Source organism: Trachemys scripta, chromosome 18 (assembly GCF_013100865.1).
Source record: "Trachemys scripta elegans isolate TJP31775 chromosome 18, CAS_Tse_1.0, whole genome shotgun sequence".
Taxonomy (NCBI): Eukaryota; Metazoa; Chordata; order Testudines; family Emydidae; genus Trachemys; species Trachemys scripta.
This window is the reverse complement of record NC_048315.1, coordinates 2,471,842-2,497,309: the sequence shown is the minus strand read 5'-3', so window position 1 is coordinate 2,497,309 and position 25,468 is coordinate 2,471,842. Positions and strand designations below refer to the sequence as shown.

At 45.1% G+C, this 25,468-nt stretch overlaps 2 protein-coding genes across 2 annotated transcripts in view; both read right to left on the bottom strand.

The window, feature by feature from the left end:
• The window catches only part of NSRP1 (nuclear speckle splicing regulatory protein 1), a 35,064-nt gene extending 34,699 nt beyond the window's left edge, over window positions 1-365 (bottom strand). The window contains exon 1 of the mRNA XM_034752406.1: window positions 180-365. Within this exon, the coding sequence (XP_034608297.1) occupies window positions 180-229 (50 nt within the window). The 5' untranslated portion in view covers window positions 230-365. The remainder of the gene's footprint in view (window positions 1-179) is intronic.
• A 1,292-nt stretch (window positions 366-1,657) lies between these two features.
• EFCAB5 (EF-hand calcium binding domain 5) overlaps window positions 1,658-25,468 on the bottom strand; it is a 43,262-nt gene continuing 19,451 nt past the window's right edge. The window contains 14 exon segments of the mRNA XM_034752409.1: window positions 1,658-2,217; window positions 2,220-2,426; window positions 6,041-6,137; window positions 7,175-7,404; window positions 7,932-8,185; window positions 9,191-9,294; window positions 10,857-11,009; window positions 12,450-12,678; window positions 14,020-14,192; window positions 15,194-15,483; window positions 22,134-22,290; window positions 23,791-24,005; window positions 25,163-25,255; window positions 25,366-25,458. Coding sequence (XP_034608300.1) covers window positions 2,171-2,217; window positions 2,220-2,426; window positions 6,041-6,137; window positions 7,175-7,404; window positions 7,932-8,185; window positions 9,191-9,294; window positions 10,857-11,009; window positions 12,450-12,678; window positions 14,020-14,192; window positions 15,194-15,483; window positions 22,134-22,290; window positions 23,791-24,005; window positions 25,163-25,255; window positions 25,366-25,458 — 2,342 coding nt within the window. The 3' untranslated portion in view covers window positions 1,658-2,170.

Below are 25,468 nucleotides of genomic sequence, written 5' to 3'. Positions count from 1 at the left end.
CCCCCACCCCCCCCCCCCCCCGCAGCCTCCCATGCCCCCACGGGCCTCTCCCCATCCTCAGTGCCCTCCCCCACGCCGTCACCCCCAGGTGCTTCTCCCCTCCCCGCCAGCTCCCCGTCCCCAGAGTCTCCCTGGGCCTGCCCCCGCCACTAGCCGTCACCCGCCCGGGCCCCGCTCACTGCTTGCTCGGCGCCGCCATCTTGGGGTCGGGCGCGCTGCGCTGCTGCATCCGGGCACCGCCGCCTCCCGCGCGGCGCTGACTGGCGGGCGGGCGGGCGCCGGTTGCTCCTCGCGCCGCGGGGCAGGCCCCAGTCAGCCTGGAAATAAGGGGTAACGCGTGTGCAGGGGTGCGAGGAATTCGCCACGGGAGCCGGTCCCCTCTGTGACACGCACTGGCCAGTGAGTGACACTGGGAGGGGGGGCGTTTTATCCCCCCCTCCCCAGGGACCTCCTCCGGGGCCCTGCACGGGGAGAAGCTGCTTGCAGCGGTGCAAAGTGGGTATCAAACGCCGCCAGCCCCGTCCGAGGGGAACTCTGGGCCGGGGGCGTTGTACCGGAACCGGCCCGCTCGAGCAGGGGAGGCTCGGGGACCCTGACAGTCTGAACAGAGCAATGACATGCCGCGAGATGCTGTGGCCGCCAGAGTCCAGGCACAGGTGTTGTCTTTTTGGAGGAGAACTGATCGTTTGACAGTGTAAGAACCATGCTATGAGAAGGAGGGAAACAGGCTTTCTCCAAGTGGTGTTTAGCCTGGGTACATACAACTCTCTGCTTTCGTTAGTCTGATCATCTCTACCTTAATGAAGTTCCTTTGGCTGCTGCCTGCCTCACAATCAGCTGTGCACACTCCACCTGCAATGGACCTTTGGCCCCTCCAAATTGTGCTCAAGCTCCAATGCAGTGCAGTGTTCAGATGGGTGACAGCAGTACAGGCCAGTGTAGCTGAGATCTTAGGGTACATCTACACTACAGCGGGGAGTCGATTTAAGATACGCAAATTCAGCTACGTGAATAGCGTAGCTGAATTCGACGTATTGCAGCCGACTTACCCCGTTGTGAGGACGGCGGCAAAATCGACTTCTGCCGCTTTTTGTCGGCGGCGCTTACTACCACCTCCGCTGGTGGAGTTAGAGCGCCGATTCGGGGATCGATTGTTGGGACGCGATAAATCGATCCCCGAGAGGTCGATTTCTACCCGCCGATTCAGGTGGGTAGTATAGACCAGACCTTAGTTTGGTTCAGTTACCTGAAAAGGTGGAGACGCTGACCTAGACAAAGCCCTGGTGCGTTACCTGACTCGCTGAAGCAAACCATGTAATATATAAGCACCCTTCCTTTTTTGTTCCATTCATAAAGCTTAGTAAGTAATTTGTATTCACAATGGATTGTTTGTGAGCATCTTCTGAAGGGACAAGTGCTTGTGGCTATCAGTATAATATCTGTAAAGACATTGTTCCTAGAAATATCACTGCAAGTGACCTGAAAAGCCTTTCCCCCAACAAAAATATGAAACCCACTTGCCAGTTAGAAGCAGCTATCAGATAATCACCATCGTTTTATATGGAGAGGTTAAAAGCAACCTGCAATCTCAAATTAGAAAGTATTTGGAAGACATCACACTTTGTCAACTAAATAAAGAAAAAGAAGTTTAATTTCCCAACATTTTATTAAAAAACTGATTCTGCCAAAAGATACTTTATTGCAAAGATGGAATCTTGCAACGGAGCAGTAAAGTTTGCTGTAAACAAGCTTTAACTCAATAAGAAAACTCCTGTCACATTAAAGCCAGAGGGATTTTCCAGAATAAGTGTACTGCCCATTGGGAGTAGCTGAAAGCATGCTCTTCAACAATCCTTTCTAGGCTTAAAGTGACTTGGAAAATGTCATTTTTGGAAAATGAATCTTTGCTAAATATTCATAAGGATTTTTTCTGTTATCATTTATGAATCATGTAATGTGGTAGACATACAAGTTATATGTTTCCTCTTGTTTAATCCTCTTCTCTTGTCAGAATTAAATGAAAACCGGAGAGTATTCTCTTCCGTCAAGTCTCTTGAGTTTAGAATGACCCACCTGTGCTATCAGAATTGTTCCTTTTAACATTTCTAAATAAATTACTTAGATATTCCTAATGCTTTTCTACACCAGTTAAGCAACTTATGTTTATTAGCTATGAATAGCAAACGTAATACCAAACATTTAAAAGTAACATTAAATAATAGAATCACTAGGGTTATAGGACAGCAAAACTTCTGTTGACTTATACGCAATCAGGCTGGGTCTTGGAGTTAGAGATGCTAAAGGTGAATCTTGCGTATGCTGTAGTTCCTTTGTAAGCTCTAGTAGCGATAGACAGGTAAGTGCCCAGTTGTACAGGTATTCAGCTGGAACTGAGTTATGCTTCCACACCTCTTCTCTAGGTATACCTAAAACAAACAAAACCATAACACAGAAGTCCATTTCAAAATTAGGGCCAGTGCTCTAGCATGCTCTAGCTCTAGCATAGATCACTGTACCCAGGTGGAGTTCAAAAGTTAGTGGAATATTATTGCACAAACTTAGGGGCCCCATACTAGCAGATTCTGATGCAGAATCATGACCTAGAGTTTCTCACTTACTGAAGAAATCCAAAGTGAGCATCCCAAGAGTCAAACTGCAGTAGGAAGTTCCTACTTTAAGACTTGAACTACAACCATACTTTCTAGCTGGATGAGAATTAGTAACAATCATCCACTGCTGCATTATTGATTGCCCAACATAGCTTTTCTGCAATAGAAACATGCTAATATTCCATGGCTGTTTATAAAGTAGTAATTTGCTTTTTCAATCCATTGAATTTGCTTTACAAATGCTATAGATTTTTTAAAATGAGACAAGCAGCATTCATGATTGGTATGTTAGAACACTGACACCTGCTGGGAGCAAACAAACCCTCTGGCGTTACTGTCTGACTTTTCTGTGGAGTGTAGTTGTAGCCTTGTCCATCCCAGGATATTAGCGAGACAAGGGGGTGAGGTAATATCTTTTATTGGACCAACTTCTGCTGGTGAAAGAGACAAGCTTTGGAGCCACAAAGAGCTCTTCTTTGTCTCTCTCACCAACAGATGTTGGTCCAATAAAAGATACCTCACCCACCTTGTTTGATTATTAGACAACGAAGTTCATTCTTGTCCTGTTAGATGTGTTTGCATGTCTTTCAGTTTGGATGGTTGGAATGAATCAGCCCTGTAAATATGCTGGAAAATTCAGGTCTGGGTTCAGTAGGGCAAATCAACCGAGTTTCACCTGGGCTGGACGTGGCCTATTGAGTTTTAAAAGGTCCTTTTAACATGTGCATTGTTGAACCAAAGAAACGAATACACTTGTGTGTTGTGCGCGCATCCAACTGTGCGTTGACCCAAAGACAAGGTAATGACATAGGCATGGCAGAGGTAGGTAGAAAGACCCGTTGAAGGTTAAATACAAATATTTGATATTATATATTAAATTCCTTTGATAGTTGATTTTAGAGTTGTAGGAAGGTGACTTATTCTTTCTGGCTCAACTCTCACTAAGATCATAAATGAGCCATAAAAGCTACCATCATGTTTAGACATGGTTGTAGCCTGGTTTCTCTGAGCAGTGGTTTTTTTTTTTCTGAGAACCATGCTACCTAAGCCATGCTATAGCCTAGTTAGTTTTTATAGCACAATTTTGTTCTCAGATAGGTTTGCTGCCTTTTAAGCCTGTCTGCTACATCCTTAGTGATTCAAGCCGGGATGAGCCAGGCAAGATCCTTTCCTTCCCAGTGCTCTTTAGTTCTTGTGGAATTGTTAGTATGCATACACTCTTTCAACTCAATGCCATGATTCTTCCTAATTATTTTGCATTTGTGAAATCTGAATTATGTACCAAGCAGGAATAATTATTGCTGTCCTGGATTGCATGAGATAGCAGGGGACTGGACTTTGATGACCCCAGAGGTCCCTTCCTGTTTTATGTCCTATAGTCCTGTGCTTTTATTTCTGTTCATGGTCACTTTGGCGAGTTATACAAATCTCTGCAGCATGTAAGTGAGGGGTAGTCAGTAGATGGACCGCAGACCAAATCTGGACCGCCAGATGCTTTTGAACAGACCCCAAAATCTTTTTATTTACTTATTATTATCATGTTATTATTATTTTCTCTGGAGTCTGGCCTTTGACTATACCTTGATCAAGAAATTTGGACCTTGACAAAAAATGACTACCCTGACATAAGTTGTGAGGGAGATCAGATGTTTACTTGCTGTTCATCAGGTTGCTTTAGAATGCAGACATTAGTCTAATTTTTTCCTGACTTGTTTTAGTTCATCCTGCTCTAAAACAGATTAACTGGTTGTACCGATTTTAAATAAGGGTATGGCAGTTCCTCTAGAATGTCTGTATGAATCCATAAAGAAATCAGTTAGATGCTTTCAGAAAGTCTCTTCCATGGCAGCCTGATTTTATTTTTTATGGACTAGTTGTATGTTTTATAGATTCTGCTTTAATAAAAAATGTAATTAAACATGACAGCTGATATTCTGTAATCTGGTTTGTTGTAATGGGTGGTTTCAATTTAATAAATCAATTATGTATAAATCAATTCCATCTTTTACTGTTTACTTGTATTGTGATAGGATTTGTGCTAGGTGCTGTGCTAGACTTTAATACTAGACATTTGACATTAAAATGTAATGGTAAAGGTGAGAAAAGCACGGTGCTTTTTCCATGTTCAGATTCTGAGATTGAAGTTTAGTTGCCTTTTTCAGCTATTTTGATATGTACCAATTAAAGGTCACTAGTAGATACACAGCATTAAAGGGACCTGGAATAATTCTGATGTGTATACCACTGAGAAGTTGTATTTTGCAGCTCTCTATTGCTTTACTGGTACATGGTGTAGGCAGTTAAGTGATTCATATTATGTTACAGTACAGGTGTGTGGAGCATGTGAGGAAAACACAGGAACGTGTATCTACGTGAATGTTGTAATACATTTTGAAATTGATACATATGACTGTCAGTGGTATTTGCCATTAGACCACTGAATTGTCTCCTCAGTTCCTAAATCCTAATTGGTTTGAGTCCCAGAATAGGTTACATGCCAGGTAACTGTTCCTTTGTAGAATAGCAGCAGCTTGTCTTTTACAAATGCAGATCTATATTCTCTCCATCTATATCCAGGGCTTGAATTGTGGGGAAAGAGGGGCCACGTGGGGCTGCTCTTCTTGCTCCAATAAATGAGTTTAATATCAGAAGGGAAGGAGCCAGGCCTGGTTAAATGTTTACTGTTCATGCCTCGGCTATATCTATAAAAAGGTACATGTCAAAGTAGTATCAATAAATAAACCAAGTTTAATTAGTGAGTGCCAACTGCTCATCTGATTTTAATAGACCCTCCATCTAGCATCGGTTCAGCAAAGGACAGTTTGTTCTTTAAACAAATGAAAGAGTATTGGTGGGGGGTTAATATAAAAAGATGCTGTTGTAAAAATCTAAACACAAGTCAATAGGAAACCTGCGTGTTTCTGTTATAGATGTTCAGAATTATAACAGCCTCTTCCATGTCCTACCACCTTGGAAAGCTCATCCTCATGAGGAGAGAGAGAGAGAAAGATGGACTGAGGCCCAGATCCTTACTTGCAGCCAACAAGCACTTGGTGTGTCTGTGGGCTGTTGTTTACAAAGATGCTGATTACCCATTTTGTGCTGGTCTGACCTGGGTCAGTTCCCTGGTACAAGTCAAAGCAGCCTGAAACGTATACAAAAAGAGTTTACTCATCAAAGTAACTTTTGTTCTCCAACATGTGGTGATGGAACCCATTTCAAAGCAGATCGGCTGCCATCTCTTAGAGGTGTGAGTTTTGATATCATACTTAGCAGGGCTGTCTTTCTTATTGACCAAAAAAGATTCTACAGATGTTTAGAATGCTTTGTCTGTGGTTTAATTAGTTGGGGCGCCAAAAATTCAGTGGAGAGTTCATTGAGACAATGCTTAGCTGCAGCATATGACCCCAGAATTCATTTTTGATATATACCTTTGATACAGTTAGCCAGCAGCTCCGTCTGACCCTGCATATATGTGGCAGTTGGGTCAAAGCAGCAAATCTTCTGAATCAAATCACCATCAAGTTTCTGCAGTGCAGAGAATAGAATCACAGGGTGGTCAGGAAAAAACAGTAAAAGGTTACAAAGTTACTAAAGGTAGCCAAGCCAAACTGGTGGGAAGTTTTGGGAACACTGATGGAGATGGAGAGGCAGAAGGGAGTGGAGATATGATGGCAGGAGACTGGGAAGACTGAAAAATTGAAGAGTGGGAGGGCAGGCAAGTGAGTGTATGAGGAGCAAAGGGATGAGGGGACCTATAAGTCTTCCAATGGTTCTTAATATGATAAAATTCCCTTCCAATATAATAGTAATTTGACTGTAATGCTACATCTGTTTATTCAACCGTATTCTCTGTGAGTGTCTATTTATACAGAGAGATATACATTAGATTTGTATTCTACAGGGACACCTTTGCTATATATAACACCTCTCTAAAACCCTGTAGAAACAGAAATCATCATTCCCAGTTCTGCTGTCTAGGCTTGTAATTCACCTTCTTGAATTATGTTTACTATGGAACTTTATTAATATTGAAACAAACAAACAAATCTAAATTGCCAGTTGGTTTGACAAGGGACTGGAATATGAGGAACTGGAAAGAAACAGAGGGATGAGAAAGAGCCAGGAGGAGAAGAGGGATGTGACAGGGAGTAGATAGGAGGGCAGAAGGCACATTGAAATCAGGGTTTTTTTGGTAGAATCTGTTGAAGTTTTATAGCAAATCACATTCCATATTATATTTTAAAGATATTCATGGTAAATTAATGTTGCAGTTAGTTCAAGGAACTTGGTAGGAAATAGATATTTTCTCCTTGTTTATCTACTACTTAGGCATAGATATATCTTATAGATTCATAGAGTTTAAGGCCAGAAGGGACTCTGTTCATTTTTCCATTCTCCACTCTTAATGAAATCTGGCCTGTTAACCCCTTAGGCCCACTGCCTCCCCACTGCACATATCTCCAGGAGCATATTTCTTTCTCATATCACCCTTGGCAAGTCCCATTGTGTCTTTTTGGGTTGTTTGCCTAGATAGAGAGTGGCTCAAGAACTCGATTTCTCACCAGTACACAATGACTCCAGTTCTCAATCTTCTCCGAATCTACCCACTCTGGGTAGAAAAGAAGCAGCACAGCCTTCAGGACATTATGCACCACGGCTGGTGGCTCTGCGTAGCTCTTTATGGTGGCAAAGGACTCGGGATCGAGTTTCTGGATACACTCTCGCAAGTCCTGCAGCATTAGCCGATGGAAGAGAATCTGCGCGCGCCTCAAATCTGCAACATGTTCTGCAACTGTAATCACAAGCCAACCTTTCAAAGAGAGACTCAGAAACATATGCTACTGAAGATGTAAGGTTTTGAATGCAGGGGTCTGCCCTCCTTATGATTAACTTTCCCTTCCCGTTCTAATTACAGATAGTATTCACAAATGGTCTGTTTACGAACAGCCCAGGGAGTCTGTCAGTGTTTTCAAAATGTATATGGATCAGGGGAAGGGAGGCAAAGCTCATGATCTGGATTCCATTCCAAGCAACCCTGAAGAACACACAGGCCCAGATCCTCAAAGGTAGTTAGATCCACCTAACAAATTGGAATACATATCTGTGAGGAGCTGGGCCAGAGCCTCTGAAACAGTCTTCCTCCCTTGCTGTTTTCCCCAGAGTCTGCTGAAATTTGGGGTTCACTTAAACTTGGTTTAAATGACTAAAGTACATTTTTATTTGTATTTTTGTATTTGTCCGAGTGCTGTCTTGCTTGTAATTTTACTGAGATTCCTAATATCAGCCAAAGAAACCATACTGGCCCTGCACGCACAGTACCTAGGACATAGATTGGGTCTGTTTCCCCTGAAGACTCCTTCAGTATCTCGGAGCAGGCCGCCTGGGCCATCTTCAGCATTATCTGCAGGTCTTTGTGCTCATAAGGTGGTAACCCCTGGTAATGTGCAGGGCTGAGATCAAACACCCCAAAGGCCAGTCCTGTTGGCTCACGGAGTGGAACTGCAATGTGAGGCTCTCCATAGGCAAAGGTGCTAACGACCTCGGAACTGTCTGTGCACTTGAAGAGGTAATCTCTGAAATGACAGCAAAGTGAGGACAAGATCATGAATGCTACAACTTCAGCCTTTTTGGCAACTACTGCAGCATTTGCAGTGAAGGACCGTACATACTTTGCTGTTGGGAAGGAATTTTTATATTACTGAAACAGCTGCTTTCTTCCCTGCGGCCTACATGCAGACAGATATAGACATCATTCCAGCCATATTGGAAGGAGAGAAATAGCACTTCGGAGCACAACCCTGCTCATCCTAGTCTAGTATTGAGAATCGTAAGGGTTTAATAAACACTCAAGTGAGTGTTGTGTTATTGCTGCAAACACAGTGTCCAGTTCATAGTAATGTTGACATTTGCTCTGTGGAGTTTCACAAAAAGTAAAAACATCTGCTGGAACTGCAAGTAACTTCTTGACTAAGTTCATCAGCAAGGGAAGATGTATTTAATAGCCTAGCCTGTGAGGACCTTGGCAGTTGAAGGCAATAACTACATAGTAGGATGTTTCAGAGGAAATGAGGATAACAGAACCAGGAAAAAAGATACATTAATTTAAAGAACAGAATGCTCAAGATATGGGGCCTTGCCCTGCAAACAGTCACTACCAGACACAGTGCTTTCTTGAAGTATATGGAACTACTCATGTGAGTAAGCATTATGCTTGGTATTGAATGTTTACAGGATCTAGCCCAAAGAAAAGATTCCTAACCCTGGATAATTATCACACACACACCAGATACCATGGGATAGACAGATAGACACCACTCCCACGGACTGTATACAAAGTGTATGCATATTCTGCCAGCAGTAGGCCGGACATTACAATTGGACTTAACCTATCAGCCTAATCTTCTATCCAGCAGCCAGCCTCCTGCTTGTGACAGTAGCCAAGACAAGAATGCAGCAGCAAGTCTAGCCATTGAGCTTTTCTTAGTTCACCTCCGCTGAGTGCGCTTTGCATGTGTTACAGCATAGGCACGGATGGCTACTGTAAATGCCTACAGATGGCGGAAGAGTCTCAAACCCACCTGAAGATATTTTCTCTCCTGCGGAGAACAGTGGGAGGGGAGTGGATTTCCATATGCCCAGAATGATCTGTAGTCATCATCTTGCGCAAAATGTAGTCACTTGTCTTGAAAAGAGGAAAGGGTATTTTTGTTGCATTCAGGAAATGAACATCCACTTTGAAGCTTAGAGAGAGAACCACTGCTTGCTTCTTAGGGGAGAGCTCTCACTCACATTCACCCTTAGTGGGATGAGTTAAGGCCAGTTTCTAACCAGGTGTGTTTTTGTCCCCACAGCCCTAGATTCTAGCACTCACAGTGCACCACAGGTATGTACAACATCTTCCTTCGACTGGCCTAATTAAACTTATCCCCGTGCTCCAGTCCTGAAGGAGGCCAACAGGTGGATGAGCCTCAGCCTAGTGAGGGGGCTACCTATGGACAGTTCATTTTCACTTCAGTTCCCACAGTACAATAGCTTCCATAGACCCAGCGCTCATGTCGGTGTATCTTGCCAGATGAAAAGCACACAGCCATCTTTAGGAAGCAAATAATATGACAAATGGGCAGCCAACAAGATGAAAATGTAAAGCCTGGAATGAAAGGTAAGTTGCCAGTGGGAAACCTGTTTATCACAGGGAAGCAGCTGAGCGGTGGCTGCAGCAGCGACCATAACACAAGCTCAGTCCCAAACATTTCATCCTCTTGCTTTTTAGCTACCTAATTCAGTTTGAGGTAAGCTGCCAAGCATCCCAGTGTCTCAATGCCTGCTGCATAATTGGAATCTGAACTGCAGGCGAGTGGGCTGCCCTTACATGCTAGCTAATTGCAAGCAGTCTGCCTCCGGATTTGTATTTACATTTTGCCTGCTGATGTTGTTTCAGGATGAAGAGCCAGAACATTAACCATTTTCCCTTTCCATGCCATAATCTTGGCTGGGACTTTTCCTCCACAGTAGAGCAGTTCCCTTTTAGGACTGAGTTGACAGACAACTGATGCATGGGCTAGCATGGTGACCATGTGGGTATTGTTCTATACTTCCACAGGCCGCTTTGCATGCACTACTGGGTCTGGTGTCTTGCTCTATTGGCTGGTAGGAGCCAGGAGTACTACAGGTCCAGTACCTTTAGCTCATAGGAGAAGCTTACTGAGGGTGCTGCTGATGATTTTAATGCAGGAACTGAAGGGAATCCCAACCAGCCTTTCTTGGCTGAAGGAAGATCACCATAAGGGACAGCAAGAATGAAAAGTGGCATCCCCTAGAGAAACAACAAGGAGTCTGGTGGCACCTTAAAGACTAACAGATTTACTTGGGCATAAGCTTTCGTGGGTAAAAACCTCACTTCAGATGCATCTGAAGAAGTGAGGTTTTTACCCACGAAAGCTTATGCCCAAATAAATCTGTTAGTCTTTAAGGTGCCACCAGACTCCTTGTTGTTTTTGTAGATACGACTAACACGACTACCCCCTGATACTTGATCCCCTAGAGAAGGAACCTTCCTTCCCTTTCCTTCCACAGAATCTTGCATCAGGTACTAGAATCTTTGGCAGGATTAATCTTGGTTGGGAACCAAACTGAGCTAACAATGGTTGATCCCTGCCAAACTGCACTAGCCCAATCCATCACTGTTATAGCAAGAGGTCTCTTCTGTGAAGTGGTCTGAGACTAACATGAAAGGACTAGGCATACCTTATCTTTGCCAGGATCCACCAGGTATGTAGTGATGTTGCGGATGGTGGGTGCCCTGGTGCAGAGCCAGCCCACAGCAGTGAATGCAACCTGCAATATGTTTTCCAGTTTGTGGACATGATGGTAGGCTTCGCTGAATACGTGGGAAACCCCCTATGGAAAAAGAACCCTCTAAAAGACTTAGCGATAAAGTCGGGGACGTTTTCATAGCAAATTAAGCAACAACAACAAAAATTAGTAAAATGTTAGTCTATCAAAATTGCCTTTAAAGGAGAGAATCTCTAAGAATACAAAGGTTTCAGAGTAGCAGCCGTGTTATTCTGTATCCGCAAAAAGAACAGGAGTACTTGTGGCACCTTAGAGACTAACAAGTCTCTAAGGTGCCACAAGTACTCCTGTTCTTTTTAAGAATACAAAGCTGTCCTGTGATTGCCATTGTCAAATGAGACCCCAGAGTTCAGGGGCCCAGGCCAGTCCCGGACTGCTGAATGATTGGAGGTCCAGTGATCTCTGAGAAGGTAGGACTTCCCTCCCAGTGCTGGCATATTGTGCTCCCTCCTGGCCAAGAGGGGTAACTACAATGAGGCTGGTTCCAACAGCAGTTATTTAGTAGCATTCTGTCCAGGTAAATAAAAGGAAGGGGGTGGGGGATATCCAACAGAGAAAACTAAGGAATAAATGATGTATGCATAGGGGCTAGCCTATGTACCAGCTATCATTTTTTGATTGACTGTGTATCTTTGTAAAGTTCCCTTTCTTCCTATTGTATCTTAACATCCACTGAGATTTTCCAGATTCTATTTCTATTGCACCCATTGCTGTAGTACCTGGCTGCTGATGCTATCTTCAGCTTGACTTCCACTAATTTGAATCCTTATCAACCAGCAAAGTAGAAACACGTGAAGAACTGATACCAAAAGTTTTAAGGGACTGTAGAGAAGAAGATTTTTTCCCTGATCAAGCCTGAAACATCTGGATATTTGGAAACACTGGTAAAGGAACCTGAAGTGCAGTGGTTTGCAATTAGTCCAAAAAGTATAAAGTGAACAGCTTCATGACACAAGTACGTAGCTAAGTTCATGAAGGAGAAGTCCATCAATGGCTATTAACCAAGATGGTCAGGGATGCAACCCCATGCCCTGGGAGTCCTTAAACCTCTGACTGCCAAAAGCTGGAACTGGACAACAGTGGATGGATCACTTGATAAATTGCCCTGTTCTGTTCATTCCCTCTGAAACTGGCTGCTGTCGGACAGGATACGGGGCTAGATGGACCATTGGTCTGACCTATTCTTATGTTCAAAACACGCAACCACTATGTTCAGTAAATAAATGCAAATAACTATTAACTTAGTACAAATCTGTTTGTAGTTCACCATTCACATTTAGAGGCGAAGCCTCCTAAATAAATAACTGATACAGGGATAATACTGGTCTATTTGTGCCATTTTCACCCCACGGAGTAAAATGGATTTACAGTGCATTTTCTAACTGTACAGCTGCTGCCCATTCACAGCGAGGCACATGAAGTCCATGCAGTCCCAAACTGCTTGTTTGAAGCATCTAATGAACCTGCTTTTGTCATTGTGCCCACCTGATAGAAACCGATCTCGTGGGTTAGAAAGATGGTTTGCTCACACTGGTCCCGCAGGCTGTCAAGTCCTAGAATCCCAAAGGTCCTCCATCGGGAATCCTGCAGTGGCAGCACCAGGAATGAGCCTCTCCTCTCCCGTTCTGCCCGGTCATAGTTCCAGAAGTGGATATTTCCATGGAACTGAACTCTTGGAACATGGACTGGCTTCCCCTCTTCTACTGCTGCAAAGCTGAGGGACAGGAATACCATGGGGAGGGCAAAAGGAGGTTGTAGGAGAAAGGTAAGTCAGCAGAGAAAGTCTTTAGAAAAGCTCTGAGGATTTCCAACTACATCTGGGGGTCATATAATCCAAACACAAGTGTTCAATGGGGAGAGAGAAACTTGAAAGCAGCAATGCCCTGAAAACACCTACAGGAAATGGTGGCTAGCAAATTACACAGGAGGGTGCAGTGCCACATAGCACCAAGAAGGCAAACAAACACACAGTGCAGCTTTGGGCTCTTTATGCTATCATGGGTTGGAGTAGGAAGGTGATGGTCCCGCTCTGTCAGGCACTGATGAAACAACACGTAGAATACTGGATCTACCTCTTGCATCCCAGAAAGAGAATGACAATAATACTTAGCACTTACCTGGCACTTTTCATCTTCAAAGTTCTGTAAAATATCAGCTAAAGAATGTAACTAAATAGAGACAAATGAAGGGGGGCGATTCAGAGGGGAGTAATAGTGATGGACTGGGGGATGATGTATAAGGAAGGCGATAAAGAGACAAATATGCAGAACTTCCATAAGTGATAAGGGGGCATGAAGGTTGTTTCCTAGAGCTTAAAGGGTGTAAGGGAATGGAAAGTGCTTTGTAGTGATAGAAAGGGTGTATAAGTAGCAGTAATGGAAGAAGTTTAAAAAAGGGAAATTGTAGGCTGAATATAATACAATATCTTCTTTAAGGATGCGACTCCTTAGACTGTGGAACAGTCTCTCCAAGGAAAGGAGTCGGTGCCTGATCCATTAGGACATTTAAAACTCAGTTGTATAAAGCAGGGGTTCAGCCTTTTTTCTGTCTGAGGCCCCACCCAACATGCTATAAAAACTCCTTGGCCCAGCTGTGCCACAACAACTCTTTTTCTGCATATAAAAGCCAGGGCTGGCATTAGGGGGTAGCAAGCAGGGCAATTGCCTGGGGCCATGTGCCACAGGGGGCACCGCAAAGCTTTGGCTTCAGCCCCGGGAGGTGTGGCTTGGGACCCAGAGCTGCAGTCCCGTGCAGTGGGGCTTTGGCTTTCTGCCCTGGGGCCTAGTGAGTTTAATGCCGGCCATGCTTGGTGGATCCTCTGAAACCTGCTCGCAGCCCCCCAGGGGGCCCTGGATCTCTGGTTGAGAACCACTTGTATTAAGTACAATCAGATTTATAAGGGATAATCCTGTGTTGGCCCCTGAGGGATGGTCTTTTCTATAGTATCTATCAGTCTAGTCTTTATTTCTAATGCACCCCATAGTCACTGTACTCTCTAAATTCCATGATTCAAGTGACTTAAGAAAAGGTAACAGCTCTGTGCAGGTTTCCTTACCTTACTCCTTTCATGTCCCTGTAAAGTGCCTGGTTTAGGATGTATGGGGCATCATCTGAGGTGCAAGCCACATACCGCAGGAGAACCTCTCCCCGCTCTGGTGAAAGCTGGTTCTGTTCCAAAAGGGCAATATACGCACTGATCTTCTTGTTATTCCCGTGGGCTTCTGCATCCTAGCAACCAAATGTTTCACGTTACATCTGGGCATTAGCCACTGGCCATTACACTCATTTCATGTGCTTACAGCTTATCTCATTTATCACAAGATGTTATTCTAGGCCAGTGACCATTTCTCTTACACCAGATGATTAATGATGTCCATGCTGTCACTTGTCTAATGGGTTCTGGGCCAGGTCACTATATCATCAACTCAAAAGCTGCATTCTAACTGGCAGGGAGGATGGATTTGTTTCCTGCTTCTGCTAAGCAGAGACCACTTTCTTCTAAAAATACAATCTGCCCCTAATGACCTATGCCTAAGCAAAAAGCCCAATGAACTTCATCTCCGGGGCAGACTGTCTTGGACCCAAAAGGCAAGCAAATGCCAGAGTCAGGAGCCTTCCTGCAAGGATATCCCAGCTCTAGCCTTGAGAAGTTAAATCTAGGAACAGCTAGCAAGAGTGCATCAGCTGCCACCACACTGTGTAGGGAGAGAAGAGGGGCCATTATGTAGCTAGGGGTCATCAGATAGGCCTTTAAAAATCAATATTAGCACCTTAAATTGCACCTAGAAGCAAATGTGAAGCCATTCACATTACAAATTCTCCATATGCATCACAAACTGAATGATGTGTATTTATTTTCAGAAACCATAAAACCAGGAACATGCATTTCTGGATTTTATTTTATTAAACTTTCCAAAACTTGAGGTGATTAGGTGATCATGAACATGAGACACTGATGGCACCTGATAGGTATAGCACCTGGGAAGAGCTTCTGCATCTCATCCCTGACCTACAACAGCCTCAACTATTTAATGTCCGAGTCTCCTGAACAGCAAGTGATTGCGCTGTCTTCAAATGGGCACACTGAGGGTAGGTGATGTGTAAGCTTCCCACACCAAGTTACACCCACCTGGACTGGTGGTGAATGTAGCCCTTTAGTTGAAGACAGTGTCAGCCATAATCCACACTAGACAGTCTGTGTCACTCACATAGCTGGTAGCGATGCATACCTGGGAAAGTGCCTTAAAGACTGCCTTGTACACTGGCTCCATGCTTGCCCCACTGGTCTCAGCTGCATGCTGGATATTGTGCAACCACTTCCTCCTGGCAGAACCTCGCAGGCGTTCCATGTGAGTTCGCGCCACGCTCATGGTCAGAAACTCCACCACTGTATCGAGAACTTCATCTTCATTACCGGTGAACTCAGAAACAACCAACTCCAGATAGGTTTGAAATTCCTTTGGAGACAACTTCACCACACCACTGGGGTGTGGGTGGGAGCAGCGAAGGTGCTTCTTTGCTAAGGGATGAAACAGAAATAAGGACACAGACACACCTGTTTGTGGCCATCTGTTTTGCTCTCCCTCAGTACAGCAATGCCATGTCTGTCCCGCCAGAGGTGTTCCCTGCCCATTGTTTGAAAGAGTCTCTCTTTCCACTCATTTCCTCCTCCCCAACATCAAAATGTTAGTGCCATGGCAGCCATAAAGGCAGGATGCACTCTCTCCTCCAGATCACAGTGGTCTCAGACACTAAGAAGATCACCTGGACAGCAATCTCCCCCATGCACACCTCTACAAGGCAGCCAAGCTACACATGTCAGGGGGAAATCTGGAGGTTGCTTCTAGTTATCCCAGAATCACATTCACCTCAACCACATAGCCAAACTGCAGGCACTTCAGATGATCTGCTGCAGCCAGGCACATATAGACATCCCTGTTAGTGCTGCATGCTCCAGAGGCATGAAGAACTACTGGCCACTCCCATTAACACCTTGAAGACAAAAGCCTACTGATGACCTCGCAGTTCAACCTTGTCCCCAAGGATTTCCATTACGTACAGCACTTGGATCCATTGTGGGGGTTTTAAGACCTTCCAAAGCAGCTATAATCTTACTAACTCTGCTTTGGTTGTCTGGGTTGAATTACTGAAATAACATTTGTATTGAGTTAAATCTTATATTGAGGATGAAACAAAATTAAAGCTCCATTTATAGTACATAGATGACTGGATGATGCTCTGGAATATTTGAATTTCACCAGGAGATGCAGACAGGGAAAACAGGAAGAAAAGCACTGTTTTACATGGCTCTTCTCTGAAGATCACATTCTCTGTACTTCTGTTCTCCCCCTTTCTTTCGGGTTTCAGGGTTGAGTTGATCTACAGTGATTTATTAGTTTCAAAAATTACTAAGGGCTCAATCATGACCTGCTGAACATATCCTCCCAGGGTAGTAAAGGGGCTACATGCATCACCCCGCTTTGCCAGGCTGCTATTTCCCATCCTGCACATGTGAGCAGAGGGTAAGCGGACAGCGAGGAAATGGGTGGAACCTTGCCACATCCCCACTTCCAAATGCACCAGCCAGTGCAGCCGAACTGACAAAGAGGGGAGAAGTAAGCTGCGCCAGCACAAGGACTGACACAGCTTATTTCCCCCCTGGAGACAGGGCCGGCTCCAGGCACGTGCCTGGGGTGGCACATGCTAAGGGGTGGCATTCCATCCATTCTTGGGGTGGCGGCACAGTCCGGGCGGCTTTTTTTATTTTTTTTTTGCTTGAGGTGGCAAAAATGGTAGAGCCGGCCCTGCCTGGAGAAAGGGGGAAGCATGACCCAAACTGAGACTCTCCTGGGGTGGTGGAGCTATGCATGTCTCCTACTCATGCTGGATTGCAATGAGCCCGTCTATCCCTACATGGTCAACCCTGAGAGGGTTGACATACATGGGACACTGAAGAAGTCTCCTTCAAAACTAACCTCTGGAGAGCCAGCATTGCAGCAGAGAACAGAGTAGATGTGATATAATTAGATTCAAGTCAAGCATTTGATACGGTCTCTCACGAAATCTTATTCCCAGAGTTCATTCAAATTGGCTTACCTATGAACATTGTCACAGGAAAGAAAACTGTCTGTTGGGCAGTAACAAAGGGTAATGCTAAATGACAATGCATCAAGCTGTAGGGAGGTGAACTTGAAGATTATGATGATTGATGATGAACATTGTCAGGGCCGACTCGAGGCACCAGCCGACCAAGGACGTGCTTGGGGTGGCACCTTGTAAGGGGCGGCACTCGAGGGTTTTTTTGTTGTTGTTTTTGTTTCGGCCCGGCGGCTCTCGGGGGGGGAGGGTTGTTTTGGCGGCGTGGCGTGGCACTTGGGGGGATTGTTTTGGCAGCGCGGCGCTGGGGGCAGTGTTTCGGTGGCGCAGCTCTCGGGGGGGGGGGTTTCAGCAGCGCACCGCTGCACTTGGGAGGGGTGTTTTGGCGGGGCCGCGCTCAGAAGTGTGTGTTTCGGCGGGACGGCGCAGCACTCGAGGGGTGTGTTGTAGGGCAGCACTCTTTTTTTTTGCTTGGGGCGGCAAAAAAGTTAGAGCCGCCCTTGAACATTGTGGTAACACATAGGGCCCCAATCATGTGCTAGACGCTGTACAAACAAACAAATGGACCTGTCCCAAAGAGCTTTCAATCTAAATAATGTTCAGCACATTAATGACATTCACAGAGAAGACTAAACTGGAAGGTGCTGCAAACACTAATGAGGACAGAGAAATAATACGAAAGGACCTAGACAGATTAGAAACAATAGGAAAATAACAAAGTTAGACTCAACTTGGAAAAATAAATGCCAGTACATCAGTGGGGGAAATTATCTGAAAGATAAATATGCAGCAGGAGGGAGATACCTGTAAAGCAACAATGGCTTAAAGAGATCTGGCAATGAGCGTGGACAGTAAATTACTCTCCCTCTCTAGCTCTGGTACAACTCTCCCTGGAGTACTGCACTGAATTCTGGAAACTTCATTACCAGAAAGATACAATCTGGAAGGCATTGATAGAAGAGCACCAAAATGATTGGGGTATGGTGGGAGTGACATATAAAGGAAAAATTTGAAGCGCTAAACATGCATAGTTTGGCTAAAAGAGATGACTAAGGGAGAAGAGGGTAACAGTCTGGAAATATGTGGGGGAAGGAAAGGAAGTGTAAGAGAACACAAGAGAGTAAAACAATAATGGGATGAAACTAATCACAGGAAAAATCAGGCTGACTATCATGAAACAAACCATAACAAAGATCAGGGGGTAGCCGTGTTAGTCTGTATCCACAAAAACGAGTCCGGTGGCACCTTAAAGATTAAATAAATCTGTTAGTCTTTAAGGTGCCACTGGACTCCATAACAAAGATGTCTATCAGACTGGAATAGTCTTCCAAGGAAGTAGCTGAAGAGCTTTCAGTCGGAATATTTAAAGGCAGACTGGACAGAGCACTAGAAAATGTGCTGTAGGGAACAGTCCTACACTGGACCCAGGACCTAGCAACTCAAGGGGTCCCTTATTTGCTTTTATAATATGTGTTGTGTGGGAGCCTGCAAAAATATTCCTCCTTAGGCCCCACAATGGGCTAGCACCGCCTCTGCTGATTTCTATGGTTCTACAGACACGTGCAGAGACCTAGAGAGGGTACAGACTTTTAAAGAACAGGCTGTAAACCCTACACCACAGAGCTAGAATTAATACTGGGCCAATTCTGAAAATGTGAACCTCTCCTATTGTTTTCTATTCAGCTAAGTCCTGGACTTATCTATGCAGGGGTTCTTCTAAACTACCCAGCCTTCCTCATTAACTAAATAGTTCCTTATGCACTTCAGCTACCTCCCATAATGCTATATTTGCACACAAGAGGGTGCTCTTGTACAGTCGTTTGAATTTGCAGGCTAGCATTTCTTCTTTTTGAAACATGGTATTCATCTGCTGCTCCCACTACAAGTGCAAATGCTCTTATTCTGATCATCTGTTCTACATCCTGATCTGAAATTTTGCAGTCCCCAAACAAGTAAACAGAGAGAGAGCTGTTTGTCAATAGGCTTCAGTGCCTCAGTTAATTGATAATCAATGAAGTATATGTGCAAGTGTGAAGTTTGCTGCTAGGAGAGTAGTATTTTGTGATCAATACATGTAATGGTTTGTAAAGAACGGCATAATGAAAAATGCTCTGACAAATTATATGCCAGAGCAGGAAGGAAGCCACTCTGATTGCCTCTCAAAGCAGCCAAGAGCCTAAGACCCTGATATTTATGGGAGCTAAGAGTCTGCTCCCTTGGAAGTCAATGAGAATTTTATCATTGATTTCAATGGAAGCACAGGTAAGCCCTACATACCGTTAAGAAATGTTTGCCAGTGACTTATTGTCCCTTGGAGCTTCAAAAATGTGCACAATTCTTTTCACAGAATGTTTAGGTTTTGTGACAAAATGAATAATGTTTGTGTTTGGGAAACTTCCCCCCTTTTGATCCCTTTCTTCTTTCCTCCCCAGCTTTTTTTTTTTTTAAGGGGAAAGGAGCGGAAGGCATAAAGAAATACCCAACAAGCCAAACAATGTTTGATTTGGGGTTTTTTTGGTGAAAACCCTCCAAATAATTTCTATCAAAATAGTGTCTCAGAAAAAGCCATTTCTCATCACAAAATTATTAGACTAAAAATATTTCAACCAGCTGTATGTGCAAGTGGTCGCCATGTGGCTTGGGAGTGGGCATCCTAAGGTCTCCTGCACAGATGTGTGACACACAGGTACTGTAGTACCCCCAGGTCTGGTTCATTCCCCTGTAACTAGAGCTACTGGCAGCATCTTTTTCAACGGTGCTTTTTATGGCTAGGGTCTGCCTGCACTCACATCACACTCTCCTCGGTCTCTGCAAACAGAAAAGCAATCCCCTGAGCCATGCGCCACACTAACCCCTGCTCTTGGGTATGTACACACAGGAGGTGTGTCACACTGGGGCCATGCAGGAGAGCTTTACATCGAGCTGTTCTATTCCTTCAGCCACTCTGACGGTTGTTTGGGAACTGGCACTAGAATCTGGCTGTGTGTGACATTCTTTTGGCTGCCGTGCAGTCAGCAGGAGGCAGTGGCGGTATAATGCCAGAATACAGACTAACTGGGAAGGGAGGGACGGTACCAGTGGTGGAGTGTTTCTCATTTGCAGAGAAAAAACTGGTTCAGTTTCTGAAAGAGTGACTCTGCTGTAGCGCCGATGGCTTTGGTTGGAATTGCATGACCCTGCACAACTGGACCCTTGTTAGCAGGGATACAGTTCAACGAACTGTAAGACACAGGTACAGTAAGTTAAATCAGCCTGTTCCCGTGAATCCTAAAGACCACATCAGTGCTGCTGGCCCCTCCACTTCATGGTGACATTAGGATTTCTAAAGCCCACGACATTGTTAAGATGAGTTACACTTCTCTGTCAAGATGAGAATTGACTCTCTAAAGACAGACATCTCAGGATATGTTGACACTGCAGTCCAAGGTGTGAAAGACGCACAGTTAGACATACCCATGCTAGCATGGTTGAAAACAGCAGTGTAGATGAGATGCATGGACTTCAGAGCCGTCTGTACTAGCACATTGGGGACCCTGGGTATGTAGTCACATGCTGAAGTCCTGCTGCTGCATCTATACTGCTATTTTTAGCCATGCTTGCATGGGTAAAGCTAGCACAGGTATGTCTGTCTGTGCTGCAATCACACCTCGGACTGCAGTGTAGACACCCTCAGTCCCTGGGCTTTCCTCCGTGCTGAATGCAACTCAGATCTGGAGCTGATCTGCAAGGCCACTGCCCTCTTGTACCATGATATCTATGAAAGATCTGCCAGAGGCAGCTGGGGATAGTTTTATATTGCTTATATGTTGTGTCCCTTTTCCTTCCATCCTGTTGATTTGTCATTTAGAGTGTAAGCTCCGCAAAGCAGGGACTGCATCTCCCTGTATTTCTGTACAGCACCCTACCACAGTTTGGGCACCACTGGGTTATATAGTTTATATCCCCGCAGGTAAGAGACTGCTGGGATGGAGTGAGTGCTCCAGGGCAGGGCCACTTCCCCGTGGCAGTGTTAAATTGACTGCAATACGCTGACCTACAACATATGTCCTTAGGACCACAGAGATGGCACTCTGCCAGCTCTTTGTTACATGGCCCCAGGACAGGGAAGCAATTGACTGAGGCATGACAATGCTTCCCACAGCTAGTCTGTATGAGGTGTGGGATGAGGGGATTTGGGAAGGTTGCCAAAATACGCCATATTTAATAATTCTTGTCAGCAATAAGTAGGACAAATGTAACATGCAGCATTTCAGGAGGAAGCATTGGGAAGGGTGGCTGTCCATGATGGCAGACTAGTCTATGGGGTATCCAAAAAGTTCCAGTGAGTACACAACTCGCCCCCCTTAATATGATGCTTGGTAGTACTATGGCTTGGTAGCATATCTACTGAGCTGCCAGATGGATTCTGAGGGCCTGCGGCACGTTTGTCTAATCCAGCCTATTTTCTAGGGGACCAACTTTGTTAAGTTAGTCAGAGAAATTAGCTGACTTTGGCTGCTAAAAGCCCCACACAAACCACAACTCCAAATCTCTATTTCTGTCATGAGAGCTGAACTCCCTGTGTGGATTCCGAAAGGTCACTTGAGGCCTGCAGGGACCACTGACAGTACCATGCCAGAGGCTGGCTGAGGAACACCCATTCAGTACAGCTGGGCACAACAGAAGGCAAGTCGGACCAAGAATGTCAAATGCTCGCCCACAGGACTTCTCTATGGCTACAGTTTTCACATCCAAATCATGGTTACTTACTGCTCATTATAACAGATGCAGAAAAAGGGTATTTCATTACACTGTGAAAGCAGAAAGCTGCCACTTTGACACCAGCATGAAAGGAGCCCAAACTCTCAGGCCATGGATAATTGAAAAGAAAGGACACTTGCTGCCCATCTATAGCCACAAACCTCCTACAGTTCCTTATGTTTACAATGGCATATGCAAAAATAGGTAATACACAGTCCTTGCCTCTGGCTTCATTAGCACCATCTTTGAAGAGCTAGTGACTCAGCATGTTACATAGCGCTTTTCTCTCCCTGTACACCTCCAAACTAGTAGTGGACAGTGCTGATTTCTTACCCTTTTTCAGGGCCTCTTTTTCCATTCCTTCCTTAAATGTGCCTAGAACAGCATCCACCTCTTTCAGGTCAAGGTACCCAGAGCATTCGTTGTCCCACTTCTCAAAGAGTGCCTCCAGGAGCAGTTTTCTTCGGGCCAAGAGAGCCTCACGGTGAACCTAGGACAGGGAAGAAGCAACAGAGACAGGAAATGATTGGGGGAGGGATAGCTCAGTGGTTTGAGCATTGGCCTGCTAAACCCAATGTTGCAAGTTCAATCCTTGAGGGGGCCATTTAGGGAAATGGAGTAAAAATCTGTTTGGGGATTGGTCCTGCTTTGAGCAGGGGGCCTCCTGAGGTCCCTTCCAACCCTGATATTCTATGAAAGCTGTAGGGAAAAGCTGGCTTTTGACAATGCTCAGTGCCAACACCCAGCCATAGGGGAATTGCAATGGCTGGTTCATCATTTGTCCATTCACAATGGTCACAAAAAGCCTGTCATCAAGGCAGTCACTGTAAAAATACCATTAAGATCTGAACTAGATGGCAGTCATAATATCAGGAAGATATTGGAAAACATTAAACAGAAGTGGCAGCTCAGTTTTAGCAGGCAGAATGAGCTTAGGGTGACCAGATGTCCCAATTTTATAGGGACAGTCCCGATATTTGGGGCTTTGTCTTATATAGGCATCTATCACCCCCCCCCCCATGTCCTGATTTTTCACACTTGCTGTCTGGTCACCCTATGAGCTTTAGCTTCTCAAAGGGATTGACTCCCAATGTACATACTGGGAGCCAACGTAAGATCAACCCAGGCAGGTGGCAGTTTCACACCCCAGATATATCTTTCCAGCCACAGCTGAGTGGCTCTTTGTAAATGACACCACAGTATTTTGCAGTGTTTGCTCTTGCTGTTTGAGTTTGCAAACCGTTGATTCTGGTAGCGCCTTTCACTGTGCAGGGCCCCTGTGCGGTGTGTGCTACTTGCTGCTTAGAACCAGTTTTTGCGCAGCACCAGATGCTAAACGGCTGGAAATGGAATTCATTGAATGGCAAAGAACGTTGTGTTCAGCATGAGGAGGGCAGAGCCGTCAGATCCAATATCTCACCCAAATTAGGTCAGCAGCACAGAAGGAAATGAGAAAGAAGTCTGAGGAAACTGCAGCTAAAGAGGTAGACATGATGAGAAATGTATCAGCATTTGCAAAGATACTGGGCAGAGTGGGCTTGTGTGTGAGTTAATATATTTATTCAACAGATTACAAGGTTACTGAACTCCCAGCGGGTGTAACAAACACACCAGTGCACATGCTCACTATACACACCCTCCCACACATGCACACACATACCAACAGTGGCAAATGCAGTAGTTTAAAACTGCAGGTTTCTTGCTTGCATGGGTTACTCTCTAGAGGTGAGACAACAAAACTGAACATCTTAAGCGATTTTACAGCTGGCTGCACACCTGGTGCCTTACAGAGTCAGGCTGTGTTACAGGCAGCCAACCTGTGGCAGAATTAGCCCAGCATTATTCTCAGGGCTAATGTGGGGAAAGCTCATGTGAAAATAGAGGGACAAAAAAACTCAACATAAGAAAGCAAGGGCATGGGTGGTTAGATCAGCCCCTCTAGCCATTTGTTTGTTTACACATTACATCAGCAAAGCCTGTCGGCATTTACTTTTTCCAACTGTTTGATTTTTTCCTCTTCAGTCTGTTCATATCCTTCTTTCACAAATGCAACAAGTTTCTTCACGGTTGGCAGAGAGCTGTCTTCACCAACAAAGGTCTCCATGAGCTGTACGAACTGGGGTAGGTTGAGGCAGCTCTTGTCAAAGGCACTCATGGCAATGGAGGTACCATGGGTCTGAATTTCTGCCATGAGCATACGCAAGTCTAGAGGGGAGAAAATACATCACCCAGCAGGAAGCCAAATGCTGATCCAAAGCTGTGCATGTGACAGGTGTCAAATCATGGGCTGAATATGGACGGAGTGAACACCAAGTAAGGGCCCCAGGCATTGGCCATATATATGCTTAAGGAAAAATACCAATAATATTTCTTCACGGTTGTGCTACAGTCTAATGTGGGAGGAGTCATGTAATGAGGTCGGGTTACACAATACAGCTTTAGCTGAAGTCACTCTTATACAACAAAGGGTGTGCTCCTGACACGCAGTCCAAATACCCCTTGTGGTCTTGGAGACCAAAGGCTCACAATAAATGACAACAGCTCCTTATACAATGGGCAAGATCTCCACTGAGCCCACAGGGGAGGGATAGCTCAGTGGTTTGAGCATTGGCCTGCTAAACCCAGGGTTGTGAGTTCAATCCTTGAGGGGGCCATTTAGGGTTCTGGGGCAAAAATCTGTTTGGGGATTGGTCCTGCTTTGAGCAGGGGATTGGACTAGATGACCTCCTCAGGTCCCTTCTAGCCCTGCTATTCTATGAAACCTGTGAGATTCTGCTGGTGTGGAATGGGCACCACGCTGCTACCTGGCAGCTATGGTAGGGCCACATGCATTACCACACAGGCCCCATGGAGATAAACACCACAGGATGTACCACCTCGGAAGGCTGGACTGCCAGCTTCCCTTGCCAAGGTGCCCTATTGAGGCCCAGGAGGCTTTTGTCCAGTGAAGCAGGCTCCCCTGCAAGCTATAGGAACAGACCCACCTCTTGGCTGCTCTCAGACTCCCGACCTCGGCTTGGAACTCAGCTTCCGCCTTTGAACTGCAACTTGCATTCCAACCCCTGGCTTCAGCACTAGGACTCTGACGCCAGCTTTGAACCCTCACTTTGGTACTGGGACTCTGACTCCAGCTTTGCTCCTTGAACCTTAGCTCTGTTCGTACCCCCTGGCATCAGCCCTAGGAGTGATCCCAAACTTCAACTACTCTTAGATTCTGACCTCTCACTGAGGCCCCTGGACTCTGGCACTAGGCCTGGCTGTTGAAGCCCCGGTCCTGAAGTTTCACAGCAGTGCCATGATTTCAATAGACACTGCCTTTCACATGAGGGCCAAGGTTAACATACAGCACTGTGATCAATTACCTGCAAATCTGGAATTTTCATTGTTCCAGTCCTTCTGAATTTGCTCACCATAGCTGCTATACCTGAAACTTAGGTCAGAAGCCAGAAGGTCACCTGACAGAAAGACAACCCATATTATGCAGAGATAAAACATCATTTTAAAATCATTACATTCATAGCATTCTCTAGAAAGAAAAGTCAAAAATGCTGGGAACTGCTGTTACCTGACCATGGTATCCCATCTATCAACTGGGCTGTCTTTTCAAATGCCTCTCTAGCTTGTGCCTGGGAAGCTTCTCTTGGTGGATGAGATGGACCTGAAATTTT